This window comes from Petaurus breviceps, unplaced genomic scaffold, assembly GCF_028583685.1.
Source record: "Petaurus breviceps papuanus isolate PSGF00001 unplaced genomic scaffold, PetGlider_PUasm1.0 90792, whole genome shotgun sequence".
Classification (NCBI taxonomy): domain Eukaryota; kingdom Metazoa; phylum Chordata; class Mammalia; order Diprotodontia; family Petauridae; genus Petaurus; species Petaurus breviceps.
The window spans coordinates 17,543,627-17,567,345 of NW_027187347.1; the positions used below are offsets into that span (position 1 = coordinate 17,543,627).

Sequence of the window (23,719 nt, forward strand, 5' to 3'; positions counted from 1 at the left end):
CAAGAAGAATTCATTTCTAAGGTGCTATTAAAGAAACAGCCTTCAATATTTGCAACACATTCATCAAAGCCAAGTCACTTTGGTATTTTCCAGGTCTAAGTCTTTAGGAAGTTGAATAGTGTGACCTTGACCACCAATTACTTTAGTGACTGGCACATAAGAATATGGGGACCACTCATGACAGAGAACACACACCTGCAGACAGACAGCAAAAGACACCAGGAAACATCCAATCCCCAAAGCTGTACTACACACCACAGCAAGTTCTACTTGCTTCTTTCCTGCAAGCACAACATATTCTACACCAAAAGTTCAATTAGGGTCTGCCTTCCAAAACTATAAGTGAATACCCTATTTCTCCCTGTTTTAATGTGCTGGCTGCAAACAACCCAACTTGAGAGAAGTTACTATACTCTTTGGAACTATTGATCATACTTGCTTCATACTTGCTCATATATATATATATATATATATATATATATATTTACTTCTTATCTAGTTTTTTTCAGGGGTATCATTTCCCCAACAAAACTTTTAACTCCTCAAAGACAAGATCTATATCTTCATACTTCTGCATTCTCTACCATCTAGAACAGTGCTGGGAACATAGTTTTTTGAACTTTATAATTCAATCTAACAAATACCCTGAGAAACCCTTAAAAGCACATGTTGACCTGGTGATTATGAATTTAGGCAGCAAACAAATTATAGCTTAGTATCCAAAGTAAATTTTTATAATTAAAATGTGGCAATCTAAACTGAAATGTCATTAATATAATTATGGTATTAAAACTTCTCAAAAATTTATTCCATTTGCTAAGGTTAATTGTACTACTGTGGATAAGAGGTAGCTGTTAAAAGATGACTACTCCAGTGAATTTAATGCCTTATGTTGCATCATGAAAGGCAATTTCATGTGCATGGAGGAAAGCAAATCCTCTTTAACTTTCACTTCGTTTCTCCTTTCTTTGCCCAGGCATTTCATAAAAATGAGCTTCCTATGGAAGCCATACTCCTGGTGCAAAGTAGATCAAAATTCAAAGAACATAAAAAGCCCTAATTTTTTTAAAAATGTAAATCTGATTCCTAGAAGTTTTCTTAAAATGCTATCTTTAATAAAGTCTATGTAGTGGAAAGTTTTAAGATATTTTTAAAGACAAAGACTTTATAATAAAGATTATACTTTCAATTTATCAAATATAATAAACATACTTCTATAATCTTTTTTAAAAATCGGTCAACAATCCATGAAATGCCACTAGCCCATTTTTTTTTTGCTTGTCAATATTCTCACAATCCTTGAATGTCAATGAAAAAGAGGTTATGACATGGGCATATAGACACAGCAAGCAATCATCCCCCTGTAATACCAACAATAATCAATTTTAGGCTCAGGGGTAAAGCATTACAGAAATATGTGTATTGATGAGATTTCAAATAAAATCACACTGGAAGTCACTTAAGCACCTGGATTCAAAGACTACTGAAGTGATAATCCAGCTTTTAGCAGCAATATCTTCTGCAGGTGTAGAAAGAATGTTTTCTTCTTTCACTCTAATTCATCCTAAATTGAGAAATCATTTGGGAATTGAAAAAGCAGGAAAGCTCCTCTTTCTTTTCTAGTCTATGAATAAAGAGGAAGAGGAAATTAGCTGTATACTTTATGTTTCTCTTATTGGTCCAATTGAAATAGTTTATTTTTATAGATTATGTTTGGTGAATTGATATTTAAAGGAATAAAGCATAATGTAGATTTGTACTCAAAATATATCCTTATTTTTATCTTAATAACTACATGTTGAAGAAAAATATCTGGAATATTTGTTGTTTTAATTAAATAATATGATTTCAATAATTTTTATCACTGATTTTTCTTAATAGTACATGGCAAAAATATCCTAGAAATAATTTTTGATTTACCCAATTGAATAAAATCTCATTCACATTCTAAAAACATCAAGCTTTTATCCAAATGGGCTTTAGAAAATAAAATAATCAAATCATCACTTTTCTGATATAGCTGCAAAATTAAACTGGAAATATGAAGATAAATTTTGGCCATGAAATACATAGGCACAAAATCAAACATCCTTATTTAAGGAAAAAAATTATCACACTAAGCTTTATTGTTCTTGTTGTTAAGTCATTTCAGTCAGGTTCAACTCTTCACGACCCCATTTGGGGTTTTCTTTGCAAAGCTACTGGAGGGGTTTGTCATTTCCTTCTCCAGCTCATTTTACAGATGAGGAACTGAGGCAAACAGGGTTAAGTAACTTGCCCAGGGTTAAACATCCAGTAAGTCTGAGGCATTTTTGAACTCAGGAAGATGGGTCTTCTTGACTTGAAGCCTGGCACTCTATCTACTGTGCCACTTAGCTACCCTTACCAATTTCCAATTGAAAATGAAGTTTTAATTCTATCATTGACACCAAATAGAAAATCATCCCTTATACCGTGTTTCCCCGATAATAAGACCTATCCCGAAAATAAGCCCTCCCCTTACTGTGTAAGATTCCTCTAAAATAAGCCCTCCCCCGAGAATAAGCCCTATTGAGATTGCTACTGTAGTGAAGGTGATCCCCTGCGCTACACGCTACATTATGGTACCCTCTGTATGCACCGTCCCCCCCCCAGGTGAAATGCACGCCCGCTCCGAGCTGCATCCATTCAGAGCTGCAGCAGTGAGCGCGTCATCCTGTTCTTCTGCAGTGATTTGCTTGCTGGCGCCATTGAGAGCAGTGCTGCGGAGGAGAGCTGAGGCAGGACAACATAAGCCCTCCCCTGAAAATAAGCCCTCTGGTGTTTTTCTTTCCAAAAAAAATAATAATAATAATAATAAGACAGTGTCTTATTATCGGGGAAACACGGTACCCAGAGGATAATTTCTGATTAAGCTTTTGTTCTGAACTGGGTGTCCATTAAAAAATTTATGCTACTATCCAGAGCTAACCTGCCCTTCCTCCTCTGAAGGAGAAACAGTCAAAATGATTTAATGTATACAGTAGAATATACTTGATCTCTCTAAGCCTCAGTATCCTGAAATGTATAATGAGGAGGATTAGACTACATACTTCTAAGAGCCCTTCCTACTCTAAAGGGCTATGATTCTAACCATACAAAGAAGTCCGTTACTGAAAAGTATCATTTTCAGGGGCAGCTAGGTGGTACAGTGAATACAGCACTGGCCCTGGAGTCAGGAGGACCTGAGTTCAAATCTGACCTCAGACACTTAACACTAGCCCTGTGGTGCTGGGCAAGTCACTTAAATCCAACTGCTCTGCCCTCCCCTCTCCAAAAAACAACAAAAAAATAAATTTAATTTTAAAAAAGTGTAACTTTCTGCCTATATTTTATTGCTGACACTTGAAGTCCTTTCTAGTGAAGTATCAAAATTATACTGTAGTTGTATGATTTAATAAAGGAGCAACATCAATAATCAACACATCCTGACATTAGATTATTTTACATAAGTCAAGAAGAATATTTTTATTAAGCAAGTAACTGATTAAAAAAGAATTATAAACCAATTCTTCCTTCTACACATTAACAGCCTCGTACTTGTCCTCCTAAGAGGAGCCAACAGCTCGCACCTGACAAACAGAACTCATCAAAAGACCTCTACTGTCACTTGCACATTATATCGTTTCTTTTCTATTTTCCAAACTGTTGCTTTTTCTTTTTAAGTATTTAAGTTCTACCCTTTCCTTACTCCTCCCTATGTTATTTCATCAAGGGTTGATAATAAAACGTTAAGACTGTGTTACTCACGGGTAGCCAAGGAAAAGAAGATTGAGGACTGAATGACTTCGGAAGAGATTGACCAGAGTCCAACAAAGCACCCATCCACACAAGGTAAGCAGCACCAAACGGGCTGTTATGAGCAATACGTAGTGAATCACAGATGCTGCGCCCACCTTAGAGGCCTGGAAATTTAGAAGCATCAGATATAAAATTTCATAAAGTAGAGAACACAATAGAAGGTATCTTGCCCAAAACAAATATGGTTAAAGTGAGGAGGATACCTGGGCTTAACAATGTTCCAAGCAAAAGAAAAAAAAAGAAAACTCATTAAAGCTTCAACCAATTATGGGTTCTTTTTTTAAAAATAGGATTCTAAACTAACGAAAAGGAAACAAACAAATATGTTTAGATTTTTAAGTTTTGCAAACAGGGGAATATACAATCAGATATAGGAATCTAACCTTTTTTCTTAAATCCAGTATTCTTAATGGCTAAATTAAGGCAATGAGAAAACATTTGTTGAACCTGGAACTATGTAGCTCCCAAATTCCTCTTCAAAACAGGCTTGAGAGGAAAAAAGTAAGCAAGGAATTTACTTGAGGGGAATGGAAGAGGAGAAAATTGACTCTATAATAACTTCTGAGACAGTGGTCTGCTCCCATAAATGACAAGAAGATCAGAAGCACATGTAAAGAGAAAAAGGAAACACAAGAGGTGTTCCCAATCTCTCCAGTCAGGTCTTGAGTAGCTTAGGGCAAGGAAGAGGAAGGAGAAGAAATATCTAGAGATGTGGATTGCATATTAAGCCATTGGAAACAAACATTATCCCCTGGCCCCAGAGTGAGTAAATGCTAGTGTGTGTACTTTTCTTATATAAATTTCTTTAGGGTAAAGTCTTGAGGTCAGGGTTCTTCCCTTTAAGTATCCTTCATGTGGCCGAAGTTTAATAAATGTTAAGTAGCAATAATGATAAAATCATAATGTAATACTTAAGCCTAGAATGATGCATAAAGCTCAGTTGTTTCGAATAGGTACAGTCTTATACTGCCCCCTTGACGATACCCATTCCAATGCAGCCTTATTTACCAACTCAGCCAAAACCCTGGAGGAGGAGCCTCAGCCATTGGACCCACTCAGCCCCATTTCCAAGGTCCCCAGGGCTGGCTGTTATTAATTAGTGAGGTAGCAGCCCAGTGAATTTTAGTCCTGGCAGGAAGAAGGTGGGCTTGGAGGTGGCAGAACAGGGCCCAATGGATGGGACTCACCTCTGCATGGCCTCTGAGTTGGTGGTTTTATTAGCTCCAGCACCTCCTTAAAGAGGACTGGTCTTCCTCAGGGCAGAGATCCTCCCTGTTACATAGATAATAAACAAAGAGGAAACAAGAGGCAGGCAAACTAGCATTAACATCTACTAAAAATTTGCACATGAAGTTTTTGGTACTCTCTCAACTAACAATTTTTTAAAGAAATTAAAGGAGGGGTGGCTAGGTGGAGCACTGAATAAGAGCACCGGCCCTGGAATCAGGAGGACATGAATTAAAATCCGGCTTCAGACACTTAACACAAACCTAGCCATGTGACCCTTGGGCAAGTCACTTTAACCCCAACTGCCCCTCCAAAAAGCAAAAAAAAAAAAAAAAAAGATTATAGGGGCGGCTAGGTGGCACAATAAAAAGAGCACCGGCCCTGGAGTCAGGAGGTCCTGAGTTCAAATTCGGCCTCAGACACTTAACACAAAAACTAGCCATGGGACCTTGGGCAAGTCACTTAACCCCAACTGCCTTCCAAAAAGTTAAAAAAAAATTTTTTTTAAAGAAATTAAAGGGAAAAAAGGGTGATGTTCTGTGTCAAAGATAAAGGTTCTTTTAAGAAAGATTTCTGAAGAACTCTCATATTGGGGCAATTTGTAAAAGTTTCAGGTTGCTAAAATGCTCATAGGAGTTGCTAAGAGCTAGTGTAGGTCAATTTTAAATTGGAGAATATACCACCTCAAAAGCTAATGAGGGGGTGGCTAGGTGGTGCAGTGAATAGAGCATCGGCCTGCAGTCAGGAGGACCTGAGTTCAAATCTGGCCTCAGACATGTGACACTTACTATCCATGTGACCATGGGCAAGTCATTTAACCCCAATTGCCCTGCCTTCCCCGCTCCAAAAAAAAAAAAAAGAAAAAGAAGCTAATGGGAAGGACAAGTGGATATTTTACTCATAAGTGGAAAGTTATCTAGGCTTTCTGTGCTTAGTGTATTGATGCCTTTTTGCTACTTCTGCAAAACAAAAGTGAAGAAAGAGGAGCTCAGAGAGAGAATGGAACTGAAGTCCACAGGTAATTACTTTAGTTGCAGGCTGTGAATGGAAGCAGCTACAAGAATGAATTTCTCAGAAGTATCCAGAGTGAACAGTACAGAAAAACAAAAGGGCTTTTAAGGTCAAAATGGTGTAAGTCCTGAAAAAACATACTTGGGTTTGACTCTAAGAGAGGATTCAGGATGAGTAAGAAAGCAACATTAAAATAAAAGTCTGGGGATAAAACCAGGATTATCTCAATCTGTGACTGGTGGTAGTTAAGGAAGGATCAGGGAGGAAGGTGACCTAAATGAATCCAGACTTAACTTTTCAAAACAAGTTTGCTCTTTGAGAATGATCTACTTTATTAAATAATTTTACTTAAGTTCCACTGATGTAATAATTACATCATTTTTATAAATAAGTAATGAATAATACATGGTTATAATCTGGACCACAGGCAAACATCTGCCTTGCATCTGGTTCACTGAAATATCACTGCCACCTGTGGCAACATATCTTCAAGGGCAGGAAAAGTATCTAAGGAAAATAACAGCTGAATAAATGCTGAAACTGCAAACCAAAAGTTCTGAAGTTGCAACAAACATCCCAGAAATTGGCATGAGGCAAGAAGGAATAAAGATGCAATAAAATGATAATGATGAATAAAACAATTTCTCTTCATTGAAAACATTCCCATTGGGTATCATGCTTACTGACATCCACTATCATTTCATTCTGTGTTAGTCAAACACAAAAACTTTCAGCTAGGTTAACTTTAGCTATGCAAATTTTCCCATAAAAAGATGTAAAAGCCAATCTACAAGTATCATTACTGTTAATAAAAATTGCTCACTTTTATCTATTACTTTTATAAGACACATTCTCTTACTCTGAAACAGGTATGTTACAAGCATTAACATTTCCATTTTGCAGATGAGAAAACTTCAGACATAGACAGGTTAAGTGCGATATCCAGAGTACCACGCCTAATAAATGAAAGGGCTGGTGCTTAAAACCCATATGTTTTGGTTGTGAGTTCAGTATTTTTCCATTATAATACACATCTGTGTTTATAAACATGGCTTCTTACATTTTTCCATTTCTAAAGCAATTTTCCAAAGTTTTTAGAGTAGCCATATTTTCCAATGCATCATCTGTCTTCATTTCAATATGAAATATGTATGGTAGGGCAAAAGCCACAGTCAATAACAGCAACTGTATGAATAAATCCACTTGCTTTTCTTTGGTTAAACTCTCAATGAAAAGATTTCTTGGGCCATCTCATTTCCTTTCCATATAGGAAGTAGTCCAAGCTTCTTAAGGAGGTAAAGCCTGTCTTTCAGATGGCTTAAATTACTTTTAGGATATGATAATTATTAAGCTGGGTTCTAAAAAGAAATCTTCACTGTTGAGTTCACACTTGCCAGACAGATTGTGAAGTTGAATACCATGGCACAGGGATGTTCTTATAACAAGTACCCCCAAGTCCCATGTGCAAGATGTTTCAGTCACTAAAAGATCAACTAAAAGCATTTATTTACTTTCTTTCCAAGGTAAATACAGAAATTAACATTTGTAGTTATTCAGTGCTTTTCTCCACAAGCTTCTTACATGAATCACATAAAGCTAACTCAGCTTAGGATCATAAGCCAGGGCAGAGGCAAAGAGTCACTCTTCTAAAACATAATTTATTCCAGGGTCTTCCAGATGAAAGAATAAATCGAATGACTTGCCCATTTTCTTGTTCCAAGGATTCTGAAGTTAGAATGGCTCTCTACAAATGTCAAGGACTATCATTTTTCTTAGACTTTCTATAATGCTGAGACTAATTACTCTGACTCTAAATGAAAATCCATTAACTCTGAGCTCTTTAGTAACCAAGGTGGTTAGACAACACAATTCCACAACCAGTTTAGCAAATGCGTATATAAAGCATTTTATAAACATCCAAATTTCTGGAGCTGTGATACCCTTGAACTCCTACCAAGGGAAGAATCTGGATAAATTTTCAATGCATCTAGAAAGAAAAATATTTTTCCTCTTTATATAGAAAGCTGAGAAGAAAATAAAAGACTCCAAAGAGTATCTTTTAAATGTGAAAAATACACACTACCTGAAATATTCAGTTAATTCTTGCCTGTTAAAACAAAGCTAAAAACTGGGGCTAACACCAAGGATCTGAATCATTTTTCAGGGCTGAGTCCTCTGATCAAGCTGTTCTTTTTGTTCTGTTGAGCATTCTTCATTGGACTAAGGCAGAATTCTCAGGTCAAGAATTCCCAGGTCTGGCTGCTATAAGACTGGCAAACAGACTAGGGTGTAAGAATCTAACAAGCTAATGACAATACATTCTGAAAGACAATAAAAACTTATCCCTAGAGGATGACTTTTTTTAAAAGACTTAAATGTATAGAGATTATAATCCTTAGGACTAATTATATGCGAAGTTTGAAGTTGATAAATGATTTTAATATTAAGTCAATCTTTTAAAAAAATGCAAATTTCTTTAATCAAACTCTCCAAATAGACTTCAAAGGAATTTTTAGTCTATAAACAATTCCAACTCAATGTCATTCCAAAATGAGTTATAACTTCATAATTAGGGGATTTAGGAAACTTTCTATTAACTATTAGCCAATACAGTGCAAGAAAAAGTAAGGAAACTAAGCTCTCCTTATTCTAACATGTTTGGAGAGAATACTTTTCCTTTATGCAACATGCAACAAGAAAATCATTTTTAAAAGAGTAATGACAAGTCTTATCTTGGTAAAGATAAGTTATATCTGGACATTTCAAGTAACCTTAAGATCTTCAAATTGAGCCCTCCAAGAGAAAGAATATAGCAAATTAGCCATTACCTCTGAGATGAGAGCCCAGACAAGCCTCCTTGCTAGCATCACTGTGATGAATGCAGCCAGATGGTAATCAATGAGATGAAAATTCTATAGAGGACAAACATTTGCATCAGAAAGAAACAAACTGCATTTAGTTGAAAACCACTATGAACATGTTGGTTTCCAGAGAACAGAAATTTGCACTAATAGCTGAAGGATCTTCAAGTCATCCAAAAATTATACTTTCTATAGGGGCACCATTACAGTCAGGGATAAAAATTATAGTATTAGTATAGTAAAAATTAAAGTATAGTATACTGTGCTGTAGTGGTATTTGAACCAAGAAACATGGCTTAAAACCAGCTATGACAATAACTGCATAGCCCTGAACAAAGTTCTTCAGCTCTCTAAGTCTCAGCTCTCCCAGTCTGTAGATGGAATACTACTTGGCACTATACCCCATACAGAGTTTATGGGAATAAAACATTTTGCAAACCTTAAAGTGCTATATAAACATTAACCACAATTCATGAATAATTATTGACTGACCAAAGAACTAAATATAAATTAGACATGTCATTAAAAAAATGATAAAAAGTTCAGTTTAGAACAATGGTGTCAAAAAGAGATCCTTACAGGCTTCATACTGACTTAGAAAAACATGAATTAACATTATATTGTAATGTATTCTTATTTATTTTGTGAAATATTTTCTAACTGCATTTCAACCTAGTTCCAGGCTCTTTGAGGGCTATGAGTTTGATACCTCTGGTATTTAGGGCATAGCTCTCCTTATTCTAACATTAGGGCATAGATTACTCGACTCCAGTCAGAAGATTTAAATATTATACCTAGCTCTGGCACTCCCTGGATTGAATTATGTTAATTAAACTCACAAAATCTTAAGTGCTTTTACTCACAAAATGGGAAAGCATTTTGACCATAGACATTTAGAGCTGGATAGGATAGGATCATACACATGATCCAAGACATTTTAGACATAAAGAAATGGAGGCACAGAGCCAGTGAAGTTATTTGCCCAAGGATACAGATAGGTCTCCTGACTCAGTCCACTGTTCTTTTGAGTATACCACACTGCCTTGCCTGCCATCAACATCAGTGATAAGAGCTGGAACAAAATAAGTATCAACTGACACAGCAGATATAATTTAAAAAAATTTTTTTTGTCTTTATATCACAATCATTTCAGAGACCCTCATTTCCCCTACCCTTGAGATTACTGAGCCTTCCCTTGTGACGAAGAAAATCAATTAATCAAAAACAGTGACTAGTTCTGAAAATGTCTACAACATCCTGCCCCACTAGTCTCCTGGATCTCTGCAATGAAGGGGGAGACAAGTCTTATGATGTATGTGCTAGGCCCTTCACTAGCTTCCCCAGTTACCCAAGGTCCGGCCTTGTGTTGGTGATTTTTTTCATTTACCTCCCCGAAGTCACTGCATATATTGTTCTTGTGGTTCTGCTTATTTTGTTCTTATTTTACAGATCATACAAATCTTCCCATGTTTCTCTGAATCTTCATAGTCATTATTTCTTACTGCACAATAATATTCCAATACATTTATATACCACTGTTTCAATGATGGGCACTCATTTCATTTCCAATTCTTTGCTTCCATAAAGAATATTACTATAGCACATTCAGTCTATTTTCTTGTGGGTGGGACTGCTGGGTCAAATGGCATGGATGATTTTGTCAGTTTTCTTGAATAATTTCAAACTGATATCCAGAAGGTTTGGTCCAGTTCACAGCTTCACTGACACAGTCCTCCCTCCAGTCTTGTTTTCGTATAGCTCCCCACCCCATCAATTGAATACTGCCCTTTTTTGTCATCTTTGCAAATTTGCAAAGGATGAGATGGAATCTCAGAGTTTTAAAAATACTATATGTGATTTTAAGACAATTTCCCAAATCACAGAAAAGCTCAGGATGTACAATGTCAAGAAAAGAATCTCAAGACAGTATCTGTGGGTTTCTTTGAGGTTTCAGGACTGTATTACATTCATGCCAAAGATAATAGTGAAGATTCAGCAGTTAGTCACCATACATTTAAAAATAAAAATTCTAGTCACAATGGTTTGTGTAGAAAAGTTCCCTCCTGAGTCTTAAAACTCAAAGGCGGCAAAGTTTTTAAGGGAGTTATCATAAGGACAAAGAAAATTTCAATCAACCAACAAGTAACTACTGAGTACTTATTACACACTCACCTCTGCTGGGTACTGTAAATCAGAAATGTCAAACACATACCCTACAACACTCCCAAGTGCAACCTGAGCCAGATTAAAATGTAACTGGGAAATGTTTAACAACAACAACAAAAAAGAAAAGACAGATAATACAACAATTTTAAAACTTAAGTCTAAATATGGCCCACAGGCATCCTTATGTAGATAAGTGGTCTCCATTTCTATTTGAGTTTGATACTACTGCTATAAAGAATATGGAATATATGAATATATAAAATATATGGCATAGTCCCAGGCTGTAAGAAAATTACAATCTTATCTAGTTGAAGAGCTAACACATGAAGCAAAAATTACAATAAGTTAACTAATTGTGGGACATATTAATTGTGAAACAGACTAATCCAAACTTTCCTGAAAATAGCATATTAATCAATGGCAGGAGTTCTTAACCTCAAGACCATGAACTTGTTTTTAAAAATATTTATCACTGTACCTCAATGCTTGTTTTCTGCAGTACCCACGCTCAGCACAGTGCCTGGCACACAGTAAGCACTAATAAGAAAAATGCTCATTGCTTTGCCTTAGTACCTTACACAAGCACCCATCTTCTAGATATTCTTATTTTTCTCTCCACAAGGATTATCATCATCTTCCACTCCCTTAGTCAACAATTAGCAGAGAGTCGGGAAGAAATCCAGTAAAGTGTTACACAACAAAGCCAACTTTTGAATGCACCAAAATTCATGACAAACTGGCTAGGTAACACTGAGTTGGAAGCCTGCTCCATTTAAGAAACACAGAGCCCTTATGTTTCTATTAAATTTAATATGATACTCAGAAGAGTCAAATTCAACAACTCCCAAAACTGAAGCTTGAATATTTTTTATTGGTTGGTAATTAAAGTTTCTGAAACACTGGATGATCCTAGTAAGAACCTAAACACTATCACACCAATTCTTTGTGCTGAAAGGTCTGATATAGTATAATTTAAATTACCACAAACTTTTGGGGTTAAGGAGGTGGTTTTTTTTTTTAAACTCTGGACCTGTGATTTCATCAGTATAGGGACATTTCAGAGAGGAAACTCTCTATAATAATGAAGACTAGCAACTGTTCTAAAATTGATAGACTTCCAAAGCTGTCTGAAAGAACTGAAGTTAAATGACTTGGCAAAGGCCACACAGCTAGTATGTGTCAGAGGCAGGACTTGAATGCAGATCATCTTGACTCACAGTCTCGTTATCTATCCATAACGCCATGCTACCTTTTGAGACAATATAATTTTTATCTAAAAATACTTGTGATGGTGTAGGAACTAAGCATTCATGCTACAGAATTCAGAATAATAATAAATTTACATATTTCCAGGTATTTTCATTCCTTCAAAACATGAATAGAAAAAATTCTTGGAATAGCAACTTGATTATAAGTCATTCAATTCTTTCAAGTAATGCAAATTTTAATGAAAAGATATTTTTGCAGCACATAATTTTTACACCCATATAAGAACCTAGTAAGATCTCAAGGAATTTGAACTTGAAGGTCAATAAAGACTCACCAGGGAAGTACAAGAAGCAGGATGATTGTAGGGATACCACCACACAGTTTTGTAGATGTTGATATACTGAATGAATAGAGCTACTAGAAGGTAGATGAAGAAGAGAAATTCAAAGAGCAGGCTCCCGTCAACAGGCAAGTCTGGAATCTGGCAATGACGAACAGGCTCGGGAGTGATTAAGGCTGTGATAGGAGGGACCGAAAGGCCAACAGCACTACCATTCCTGAAACGGATAAATATAATTAATTCAAGACCTTATTAGATTTAAATGACAATAAAAAAGGCTAAAGGACTTAAAAGAGTATCATAGTTTGTAGAGACAGAGTATTAAAATGATCTATTTTACCCTATACACAGAATGTGTGTGTGTGTGCGTGTGCGCGCGCGCGTGTGTGTGTGTGTGTGCGCAAGCCAGCAGCCCACCTACCTGGTTCAAGTGAATGTTCACAGGTTCAGTTGTCTCTGCTCTCTTAACTCCTCTCATTCAATGTTTTTACATTCTTGTATTTAGTCTACTACTTTGTCCTACTTTCTTGGTGTTCTGTTATTCATTCTACTTCCATTTTCTCTTCTTCACTCTTCTCTGACCCACTTCCTTAGCAAGCCACCTGATCTTCCCTGATTCTTTTACTCTTAGAATGATCTAACACACCAATAACTTATTAAGCATGAAAATCAAATATTAATGTTAAGTATAAATTTCCTAGACAACTTCCAAATACATATCTTTGGTTGTGATGCAAGCATTATTTTAGTGATTGAAGTAGCTACCAATATACTTGTGTCGTTAATTTAGTACATGGACCCCTAGTCATTTATCTACAGTTCCCCACTGTAGCCCAGTACCTTTTCCCAAGTATAAATCTCTACCTTCACCTGTCTTTGAAAATAAAGGGTGTATTTAATAATATATATGGTAGCTGGAGTAGGGTGGGAGGGTGAGGGAGTAGGGAGTTACAGAAGTCACAACAGACTAACTACTGGGTAGCAATCATATTCTAATGCCGCTATTCCTTGACAGAGCATAAGGGCATGGATGTAAGAGGTACAAATCTCTAATCTTCAGCTGCTACCACCATTTGGAGTATTCCTGCCAAGGACACACTCTACACAGAAGAGAGGTAGGGGACAGTCTGCTCACTATTACAAATCAAAAGAAATCTGCTGTGCTAAAGTTCATCAATTTCAAAAATATTGAGGAATCAAACACTAAGGCTCTTTTCCCTGACAGAGGCTTCCCCCCCCACCCAAGCAACTGCTTCAGTATCTAATCACTTTGGGTGAACTAGGTTCAAGAAAGGGGTTCCTATCTCCCAGCATGACAGAATTTCTTTTGATCATATCTCTTACAAAATCATTTTCAATCCCTGCTTCCCATCCTCTCTCACAAACAGCCCCAAAATCAAAGCACTGAGTATAAACAGTAGTATGTAGACAACATATCTACACCTCCTATTACAGTGTGGCCCTATTCTAATACAGTCCTTGTCATTTTCTTTCCTGTGGTTCAAGCCATTTCTTTTGTGCTGTACATTTTCCTTTGTTGTTTTGCAGTTGTAACCTGGGTAACCTAATACCTCTAAGATAGGAGTATTATGCTGGAATCACATAATTACTGCATGCTTTGTGGATTATAATATGATATGTTAATAAAGAAACTAGAGGTCCTGGAGAGCATATATATGAAAGATTCACAGTTTTAACATTTATGCCTGTATTCATTAACTGTAATCTAAATAGTTATCTTGTCATATCTCTCAAATTGGATACTAGCTTCCTATTGCAAAAAAAAATCTATATCATTTTTGAAAGTAATCAGGATCCCTATTTATTTTTGGGTCTACACTGACACCCTAAGACAATCAAAACAGAATGATTCCTGTAAGTACATCAATCCAAAAAGAGTGTAGCATTCTCATCTTCTTTTATAAGTGGGTCACTGGTGACTCAAACAGGCAGTGTTTCCTGTTCCACCTTCATCCTTTTAAGATCTATCATCTTTAGCCCCTAAAAAGACAAGTTTATACCTGATTAACACCTGAAGAACAAGAATGAGATACTGAATATGAGAATGTCCAAAGAGTACCAAATATCTCTATTTTTCACCCTAATGATCTAATACACAATAGACTGGAGCCCCTTATCTCAAAGCTTAAGTGGAAAACAGACTTTCTATTTCAGAAAACTACCTAAGCAAGGAGACCTTGGACTGAGATGCAAAATTACCAAAAAAAAAAAAAAAATGGAGCTGCTTTGTAAGTGCTAATTTGTGTCCTGTGGGGGAGTGAGGAAAACCCCTGGAGCAGGACCCTACTGTGAGGAAAAAGCTAAGCTCTGACTCTAGTGATACAGTAAGCTGTCATGTACGATGTGACAGCATTCTAGTTTAAAAATTTTAGTCAAGGATGGTTGATTCTAAAACTGATGCCTTTTCTGTAAAAGCCTCTTGGAAGATACTTTCTTCATACAATCATGGCTTTTCCCCATGTCCTATGAATAAACTTTTAAGTCTCTGAAAATACTCCCCTGTTATAGAAATAGCAAGAAGTTCTTCTACCTACTCCCCAAAAGACTTTGTACAACTTGATTCACATCCCAGTGAGGTCTGTTTTTCTTGTCTATAAAATCAAGGGCTACACTAGATCTAAGTCTATGACTATGATTACTGATACTATTTTTAGCTGCCCAGGAAGAGCAAATAACCAAATATTTCTATGACTAATATTCTGCTTCTCCTGCTTGTTTCTTATAGTCAGATATCTATGCTAAGCATTGGTTAGTAACCAACCGGTTTTATGAATGTGAACACAGATATGGAGAACAAAGTTTCCTGTTGTTTATACAACATGAAGTATTTTCAAAGACTTGAAGATTGTTTGTAGAATATGGGAAAAAGCTTTGGTCATGTAAGGATGCTATTTTCAGAAAGATTTCTCTAAAGAAGAGGGATCAATTTCAGACTCACCATGCAACATTAAATTTTCCAAAACACAGAATGCTACTGAATTCATACATGACAATTTTCTATACTTTATTTTTTTTGGTCTTTTTTGGAGGGGGGAATGCAGGGCAATTGGGATTAAGTGACTTGCCCAACGTCACACAGCTAGTAAATGTTAATTGTCTCTCTTGCCAGATTTGAACTCAGGTCCTCCTGACTCCAGAGCTGGTGGTCTATTCACTGCGCCACCTAGCTGCCCTAATTTTCTGTACTTTAGTGATACACAGAAACTAGAACCCAGTTTTTTTTTTTCCTAATGGACAGGATCAAAAACACTATAGCTGGCCCTGAAAGAGACAGAAGGAAATGATAGACGAAAAGGTCCAGGAAATTGGTTTAGTAAACTAATTGTTTACAGAACATTTGGAAATTAATGTCTTACAGGTATCACAAATTCAACAGTTCAAAGCAGAACTCATTATTCCCTAAAACCCCCTCCTATTCCAACTTCATTGTTTTTGTCAATGGCACCATCTACCTTCTAGTTATTAAGGTATGTTACCTCATAGGCATTCTCAACTCCTCACACTCCCTCGGCGTAAAAGGATAATAATCCTGAGGGATCAGCTAAAGCAGCAGCACTGAGATAGGTAAATGTAGTAAGAAGTGAGATAGAAAAAAAAAAGTAAAGGAAATTAAAAGAGATAGGATAATAATTAGAGGGCATATGGCATGGGTCAGGAATCTAATTACAAAATAAACTAAGTATATGCAAGGAGAAGAGAGAAGAGAAAGGAGGAGACTAACTAATAACAATTTCCCCACACACAAATCCCCAAACCACAAGATTACCACTTTCATTATAAAATCCCCTCAAATGCTCTAAGACACACATCCCACACGCCCTTTCTCTGAAAAAGACAGTCATAACAGACTGGACAAATGGATTTATGCCCTGCTTATATCTAGAACATATTTTTTACTATGTACTACATGATTCAAAAGAGTAAATAATATCCATCCAGGGTTTTCCTAGGGCAAAGTCAAAAGCTTTATCTATAGCTTCAAATTGTTTAAAAACAGCTCTTATTTTGTTGGTTTTCAAGGTTTTGTTTTTTTTTATAAAAAGTGTTTAGAAATTATAGCAGATATTAAGAAAATAATGTAAGAGTCTATTAAAATACTTGCCTACTAGGAGTTTAAACTTTAAGTACACAGATAAGATATGAACATATAATAAAATTAATAAAGGAGTTAAGTAACAGTTTTATACAAAATCAATAGAATTCACAAGGCAGAGGGAGAGATATCTTTGTCTGGAGTGGCAAAGGAAGGCTTCACAAAAGGATATTGGGATTTCAGCTGGTTCCTGAAGAATATGTAGAATTTTTAGAAGGACAGAGTAGAGAATAATACATTTCAGGTTATATAAAAAAAAAATTTGGATGAAACAAGTTTCGGGAATTCTTAGGAGATAATAAAAAAGACTAGTTTGACTTAAGTATAAGGTTTATATAATATAAAAGTAAAAGAGTTATGACAGTATTGGTACTCAAGCTTTAGAATTAGAATGCTGGTTTAAATCAAAGCAAGTAGCAACTCTGCTCAGGTGACAAAAATGACAGCTCAGAAAAAAGAAGCTAGAACAGAATCCCTACCCACTGCTATACACCCAAGTCTCTTCATGAGGTGGCTAAAAATATACTTAATTCTTAATCATCATGCTACTGAGAACCATGAAGAGGAGGGATAAATTAAGCCTACAAATACAAATTAAACCATTTATTCTTTTAGAATACAAACATTAAAACAAAATATTTCAAACTCACTTACTGCTAAGTAAAGGAGAATTTGGGCAATTCTTACTTCAATGTAATGCAATGAAGCCTATAATCCCAGAACCTCATGCTAGTCATTACTTTTAACTTCCTTTCTGTCAATACCTATCACTTCATTTTCCAATTCCTTGCAAAATATCCCTACCCCCCTAAATTTTCCACCTTCTAATGAAGATGCAAACTTACAATGAAATAGTCAAAAAGCTAGAAGGACCACCTAGATACTAGGACACTTTTTTCCCTTTTATTTATTCTTAGTTTTCAACATTCACTTTTATAAGACTTTGAGTTCTAAATTTCCCCCCTCCACAAGATGGCATGCAATATAAGCTCTACATGTATAATCATATTAAAATTAAACATGCTTCCACATTAGTCCATTGTGAGAGAAGAATCAGAACAAAAGGGAAAAACCACAAGAAAGAAAAAAAAGAGAGAAAATACTCTGCTTTGATCTGCATTCAGACTCCATAGATTCTTCTCTGGATGTAGATAGTATTTTCCATTATGAGACTTTTGGAATTGTAGGACACTCTTTTTAACCAAGAAACATACAGTACTATATCCCCTAATCTCTAACTATGGCATTCCCCTGCTACAATCTTGCTATACTCAGGGCATTCTAAAAATATTCACAAGTTTTCAAACAGTACTTAGTGGGATTCAGGAATAATTTTTGAAGAGGTATACCTCTTTGCAGCCTGATGACTTCTGATACTATCACATTAAAAAGTAGCATCATTCTGCCCCTACCTGTTTCTTAGACCTGTTCCATTGCCACAACCTCCTCCAACCAAAGTCTGTAGAGAAGGTAAAGCTGAACGGCTTAGCTGTTGCCGACTAGGGCCCCTCCTTCCACCGGGCATGTCCAGGAACCAGAATGTTTCCAGTGCCACCTGTAGCTGTGACCCAGTCAATAGTTTCCAATCTGTTCCACCTCTGGAGAAATATTTAAATACAAGTTTACTACTTGGGAATAACCCAACAAAGAAAGAAGTAAAAGTAAACAAAAAGACAAGTTAGTCAAATATTTGCAGTATTCTTTAGCTATGTTAGTCTAATATAGCAGTTCTCAGGGTCCCTAAGGTCAAAACTGTTTTTATAGTAATACGAACACATTTTAATTTCGAATATAGTAAATATCAATACCCACATAAACAAGAGCTCTTGGGGACAGTGTTCTCAATGATTTCTAAATGTGTAAAGGGGTCCTGAGACCAAAAAGTTTAAGAATCACTTTTCTAATGAAAGGATTAACAATCTTTATCCTTTTGACCTCAGAGTAGTCAGAATATCAAAGTTCTAATCTGCTCTCTAAAAAACCTTAAATAAATCTTTGTGCCTCATTTTATTCAATGTAAAATGATTAATATTGTTTATTTCTAATTTACAAATGTTTTACAAAGTTAAATGAAAATACTTTGGTTGTGGTATTTGGATGAAAAGTACATAGAAAAAGTTCACTAAGACTAATCCTACAAGTATCCTTAATTCCCAAAACCTCCAATTTAAACCAGGAGATTGCAATCATAATCATCCCCTCTATCTAAATTTCAAACTCTCTTTATCTACTGGATCCTTCTCTGCTCTCTACAAACACACTCAGGTCCCCCTCCGTTCTTTAAAGAACATACACCTATTTAAAAAAAAAAAATCTCTAAAATTCACATTTGACCCTACCATCCCCTAAAGTTATTCTTGTATCTCTCTTCCTTTCAGGGCCAAAACACCAGAAAAAAACTATCTACTCTTAAGGCCTCCAATTTCAATCCTGTCACTTAAATTCTGGACCCTATGTAATCTGGTTTCTGACCTCATCACTCAAATTGAAACCGCTCTCTCAAAAGCTATCTATGATCTATTAACTACCAAATCTGATAGCCTTTTCTCAATCCTCATTCTTCTGACCCCTCTGCAACATTTGACATGGACAACCACCTTCTTGTGGATACTCTTTTCTGGGGTCTTTTTTTTCTGTGTGATACTACTCCCTTTGTTTTACTCCAAACTATTATTACTCCTCGATTTCCTAGATCATCAATACTGTGGGTATACCTCAAGACTTTGTCACAGGTTCTCTTTTTTCTTTACAGGTTCTCTCTTTGTGACCTCATCTCCTCCCAAGAGTTTAATTATCATCTTTATGGAGATACCCATCCATATACGTATCTCCAGCCCTAGACTCTCTCCAACTGAACATCTGAAAATGGATGTCTCCCAGGCATCTCAAATTCAACAGTCCAAAGTACAACTCATCACCCCTAAAACCCACTTGTTCCTATTCCCAATTTCCCAGTTTTTGTCAATGGCACATCAACCTTTCAGTCATTCAGGAATGCAATTTCAGAGGCATTCTCAACTCCTCAAACTTCTTCACCCTAAATATCCAATCAATTACTAAGTCTAGTTAATTCTATATCTACAATATCTCTTTCAATCATCCCCTTTTCTCTATTAACCTGATCACCACTGGTTCAGGCCTTTATCAACTTTCACCTGGACACTTCAATAACTTCCAAGTTAGTCTCCCTGCCTCAAATCTCTCTCCTCTCCATCCCATCCTCCATGCCAGAGGTATCAAACATGCCAGGTGTGCAGTCCACAACACTACTTCCATAACATTCCCAAGTGCTGCCATACCAGATTAAAATGTAACTAGGAAATATTTAACAAAATTTAAAAATATATATTACATTTTAAAACTAAGTCAAAATGTAGCCACAGGAATCTTTATGTACAAGTGAATGGCCCTCATTTTTATTTGAATTTGACATCACTGCTACACACAACTGCCAAAGGAATTTTTTCCTAAAGCAAAGGTCTAATGACCATGTTATCTCTCTGCTCAATAAACTTCAGTAGCTTCCTATTTATTACCTCTAGGATCAAACCTAAACCCTCTGTTTGGCATGTAAAGACCTTCACTATCTGTGTCCAACCTCATGTACATTACTCTCCTTCAAGCATTCTTTTGTCCAACAAAAGTGGTTATCTTGATGTTCCTCAAACAGAACATTCCTACCTTTCTGCTCTGTGCTTTTAAAGAGGCCAAGATCCGTGCCTGGAATACACTCTTTCACCTCTGCTTCCTACCCTCAAAACTCAGCTTGAAGGTCACTTTCTACATGAAGCTTCTCTTGATTTCCACCCTCCCACCCCTCACCCCCTACCAGTGCCTTCTCTCAAAATTTCCTTTTATTTAATTTGTATACATTTTGTCCAAATTTACATCCATATATCTACTCTGAGAGAATGTACACTCCTTTAGGACAAGGGCTGTTTTCACTTTTGTATTATATCACAGCATAGTGCCTGGCACACAGTAGGTGTTTAATGCTAGATAGAACATAAATACAACATCCAATTTGACATGACAAGATATACTACAATAACCATATCATTTTAATTTTCAAACAACTGAAATAATGAAGGGGCCTTGTGATATACTGGAAACAGTCTGGAATGAGGAATTAAAAATTCTAGTCTCATTCCACTACTAACCAGATATAAGACTTCAGGAAAATCACTTAAGTGTAACTCAGTTTTCTCTGTGAAAATAAGAATCCTATGCTCTATTTACTTGACCTTTCACAGAGGATTGTCATGAGAATCAGATGATATACTAGATGAGAAAGTACTTTCAAAAATTAGATGTTACAGAAATATAAAATCCTTTTAATGATGCATGTACCTTTGTCCAGTGTATTATAGATGAACTTTTTGCTAAGTATGGGTTGGCCTCAATGGTCACCAAAATCCCTTTCAATACAGACCTAGTGATTCTCTTCTAGGGAACCTTTCTTAACATTCAAATTTAGGAGAAATTATTCATGCCCTGTAGTAGGGGTTTCTTAATATAGGATCCATGAATTTTTAAAAAATATTTTGATAATTGTATTTCTATATAATTAGTTTTCTTTTGCAATCCTACGTATTTTATGTAATTTATGTAAGTAATATGTATGTATGTTTTATGTATGTATTTACTTATGTAAAAACATTATTCCAAGTAATCTCACAGGCTTCACCAGACTGCCAAAGAGTTCCAAAGCCCCAAAAGAGCTAGATAGATAGCTTCTGTACAAAATGAAGGTGTTAAAGTACTGAAAATAAAATCTTACTAGGTAAAGAAGAAAAACTTCCTAATAATCAAAGGTATTTAAAAGTGGAATAAGGTGTAACTGGAGACACTAAATTCCCTCTCCTTGGAGATCTGCAAGCACAAGATGGATGATCCCTCGTCCAGTATGTTGGGGGGGGCCGTCTTTTTTCCTGGTATGGATACTGGTACTAGATTTCCACTGTGGCCCCCAATGGTCACTGAAGCCCTTCCCAACACAGACCTTGCAAAATCGCATGAAACTGAACCCTTAAAAAGTCTGCCGGAAAAAGGGGAAGATTCACAACGAAAAGACATGAAGTTTCCCATCAAACTGACTGCACCATGGGCCCTCGGATAGGGTTAGCAAGCCAAGTTTCACATGCCACAGTTTTTAGTGCCCCAGAATCATCACAAAGCATCTGAGAAACTCAGGTTTCCAAAACGTCACAACGGACTTTTTAACTAACTCCCGTGTCGGCTGCCTCATTAGTCTGGTTGGACTAACAAACATGAGGCGAAGGAAGGAGTTTAAAGGACTCGGGTCCCCTCATTCATAAAGGGGATTTTCTGGTTCTGAGCTGCAGGAGACAGAAGAGAGGGACAAAGGAGAAGGGAAAGGGGCCTGGAGGGAGGCTGTGCCGATGCCTCTTCCTGACGAGTAAGAGGGGAAGAGAACAGGAGGAAGACGAGACCGGCGGCCAGACCCGGAGACAGGCCAGCGGCCCCGGGACTTACGCATGGAGGCCTGGACGGCGGGGCGGGTTCCCCAAAAAGGCGGTGGTAGTTTCACGGGCTGTCCCTGGGGCGGGCGGACAGGTTCCCTCCCCCGCCCCGACCGCGTCGCTCCAGGCCTGCTGTCCCTCGTCTCCTCACAGAGATTCGAAAAGGGGTGGCCAGTCAGTCTCTGAACGACCGGCGGCCAGACCCCAGCTCCAGTCCAGTGAGCAGTGACCAGTCCCGGTTGCCACTGAGCTGAGGAGACGTGGCAGCGCGCAGTGATGACGCCAGCGGCGCGCCCGACGGCCGGCCCCCAGGCCCCGGCTCCCGGAAACTAAACACACTGAAGGAGGTGGAGATCTCCGAGCTCCAGCCATCCCGGGCTCACATTCCCCACGCTTGCGTCATGGCGCGAGTGCGCGTGCGAGCTGAGGGCGGGACTCGTTCCCAGTGCTTATGCACCTGCGCAGTAGTGTATCTTCCCGACTCGCAGTTTCCGGCGACGGTTGAGCCCCTGGTCTTATGGTGTTCCCTATGCCTTTCCCATCCCCTCGGGCGTTAGTTAGACGTCTATTATAATTATTAAGATATATTTTTGTATTCCTTTCTTGCTGAACGCGTCTGAACGCTGTATGTCTGCCGTCGGAGGCCCAGTCTAGCCGAGCGCGGAGAGGCTCGTCACCAGAAGGTCAGCCTGCTGGGTGCTCCCCCTCTTTTTTTTTTTTTTTGGCCGCGGAAAACTATGAAACGGGCAGAAATACAAAATGGCCCCCCTCCTTATGACGGCCCCTCCTGCAGTGACGGGGGTCGAGGCGGAAGCGGAAAGGCGCAGAAAGGCCCCCAGGGGGCCAAGAGACCCTATATAAACATAGATTTAGCCATTGGGACTTTCAACGTGGGTTCCTTGTCCACTGATGAGTTAGTAGACACGCTGCTCGAGGAACTAAAAAACATACACATTGATATACTTGCTATAAATGAAACTAGACGTGAAAAAGAAGTTTCATCTGAATGGAAGGATGGTTGGCAGGTTCTCCTTGGAGAGGGGAATGAAGGAGTTGGTGGGGTGGGTTTCATGGTCGGCCCAAAGGCAACAAGGAATATAATTTCGTGGTATACTTGGTCGTCTCGTCTCGCAGTGCTTACAATGAGGGTCAGCCGAGATGCCACCATGAAAATCATTGCTGCTTATGCACCAAGATCCATAGCAGAGGAAGAAGAAGTAAATAAATTTTATGAGGATCTTGATAAAATCCTCCAAATTGAATCAGCATATACTTTGATACTTGGTGACTTCAATGCAAAAGTAGGCACAGGAGAGGAAGGGGAAGAGTGTGTTGGAAGATATGGTTCTGGATCAAGAGATGAAAGAGGCCAAAGACTTGTAGAATATGCAGAAGCTTCACACCTCTATATCATGAACACTTTTTTCATGAAGAGAGTAGGAAGGCGCTGGACATGGTCACCAGATGAAGTTGTAAAAGAAGAAGTTGA

General features: G+C 37.5%; 1 protein-coding gene across 2 annotated transcripts in view; it reads right to left on the reverse strand.

The window, feature by feature from the left end:
* Positions 1-22,530, reverse strand: part of TMEM39A (transmembrane protein 39A) — a 34,313-nt gene extending 11,783 nt beyond the window's left edge. The window contains exons 1-5 of one of the 2 annotated variants that reach the window (XM_069069975.1): positions 22,244-22,529; positions 18,160-18,345; positions 12,628-12,850; positions 8,886-8,969; positions 3,769-3,923 (exon numbers count right to left, since the gene is read on the reverse strand). In XM_069069975.1, coding sequence (XP_068926076.1) covers positions 3,769-3,923; positions 8,886-8,969; positions 12,628-12,850; positions 18,160-18,272 — 575 coding nt within the window. In that variant the 5' untranslated portion in view covers positions 18,273-18,345; positions 22,244-22,529. Of the gene's footprint in view, positions 1-3,768; positions 3,924-8,885; positions 8,970-12,627; positions 12,851-18,159; positions 18,346-22,243 lie in introns of both variants that reach the window. The other variant, XM_069069976.1, reaches the window with a different exon arrangement.
* Between the last annotated feature and the right edge of the window lie 1,189 nt (positions 22,531-23,719).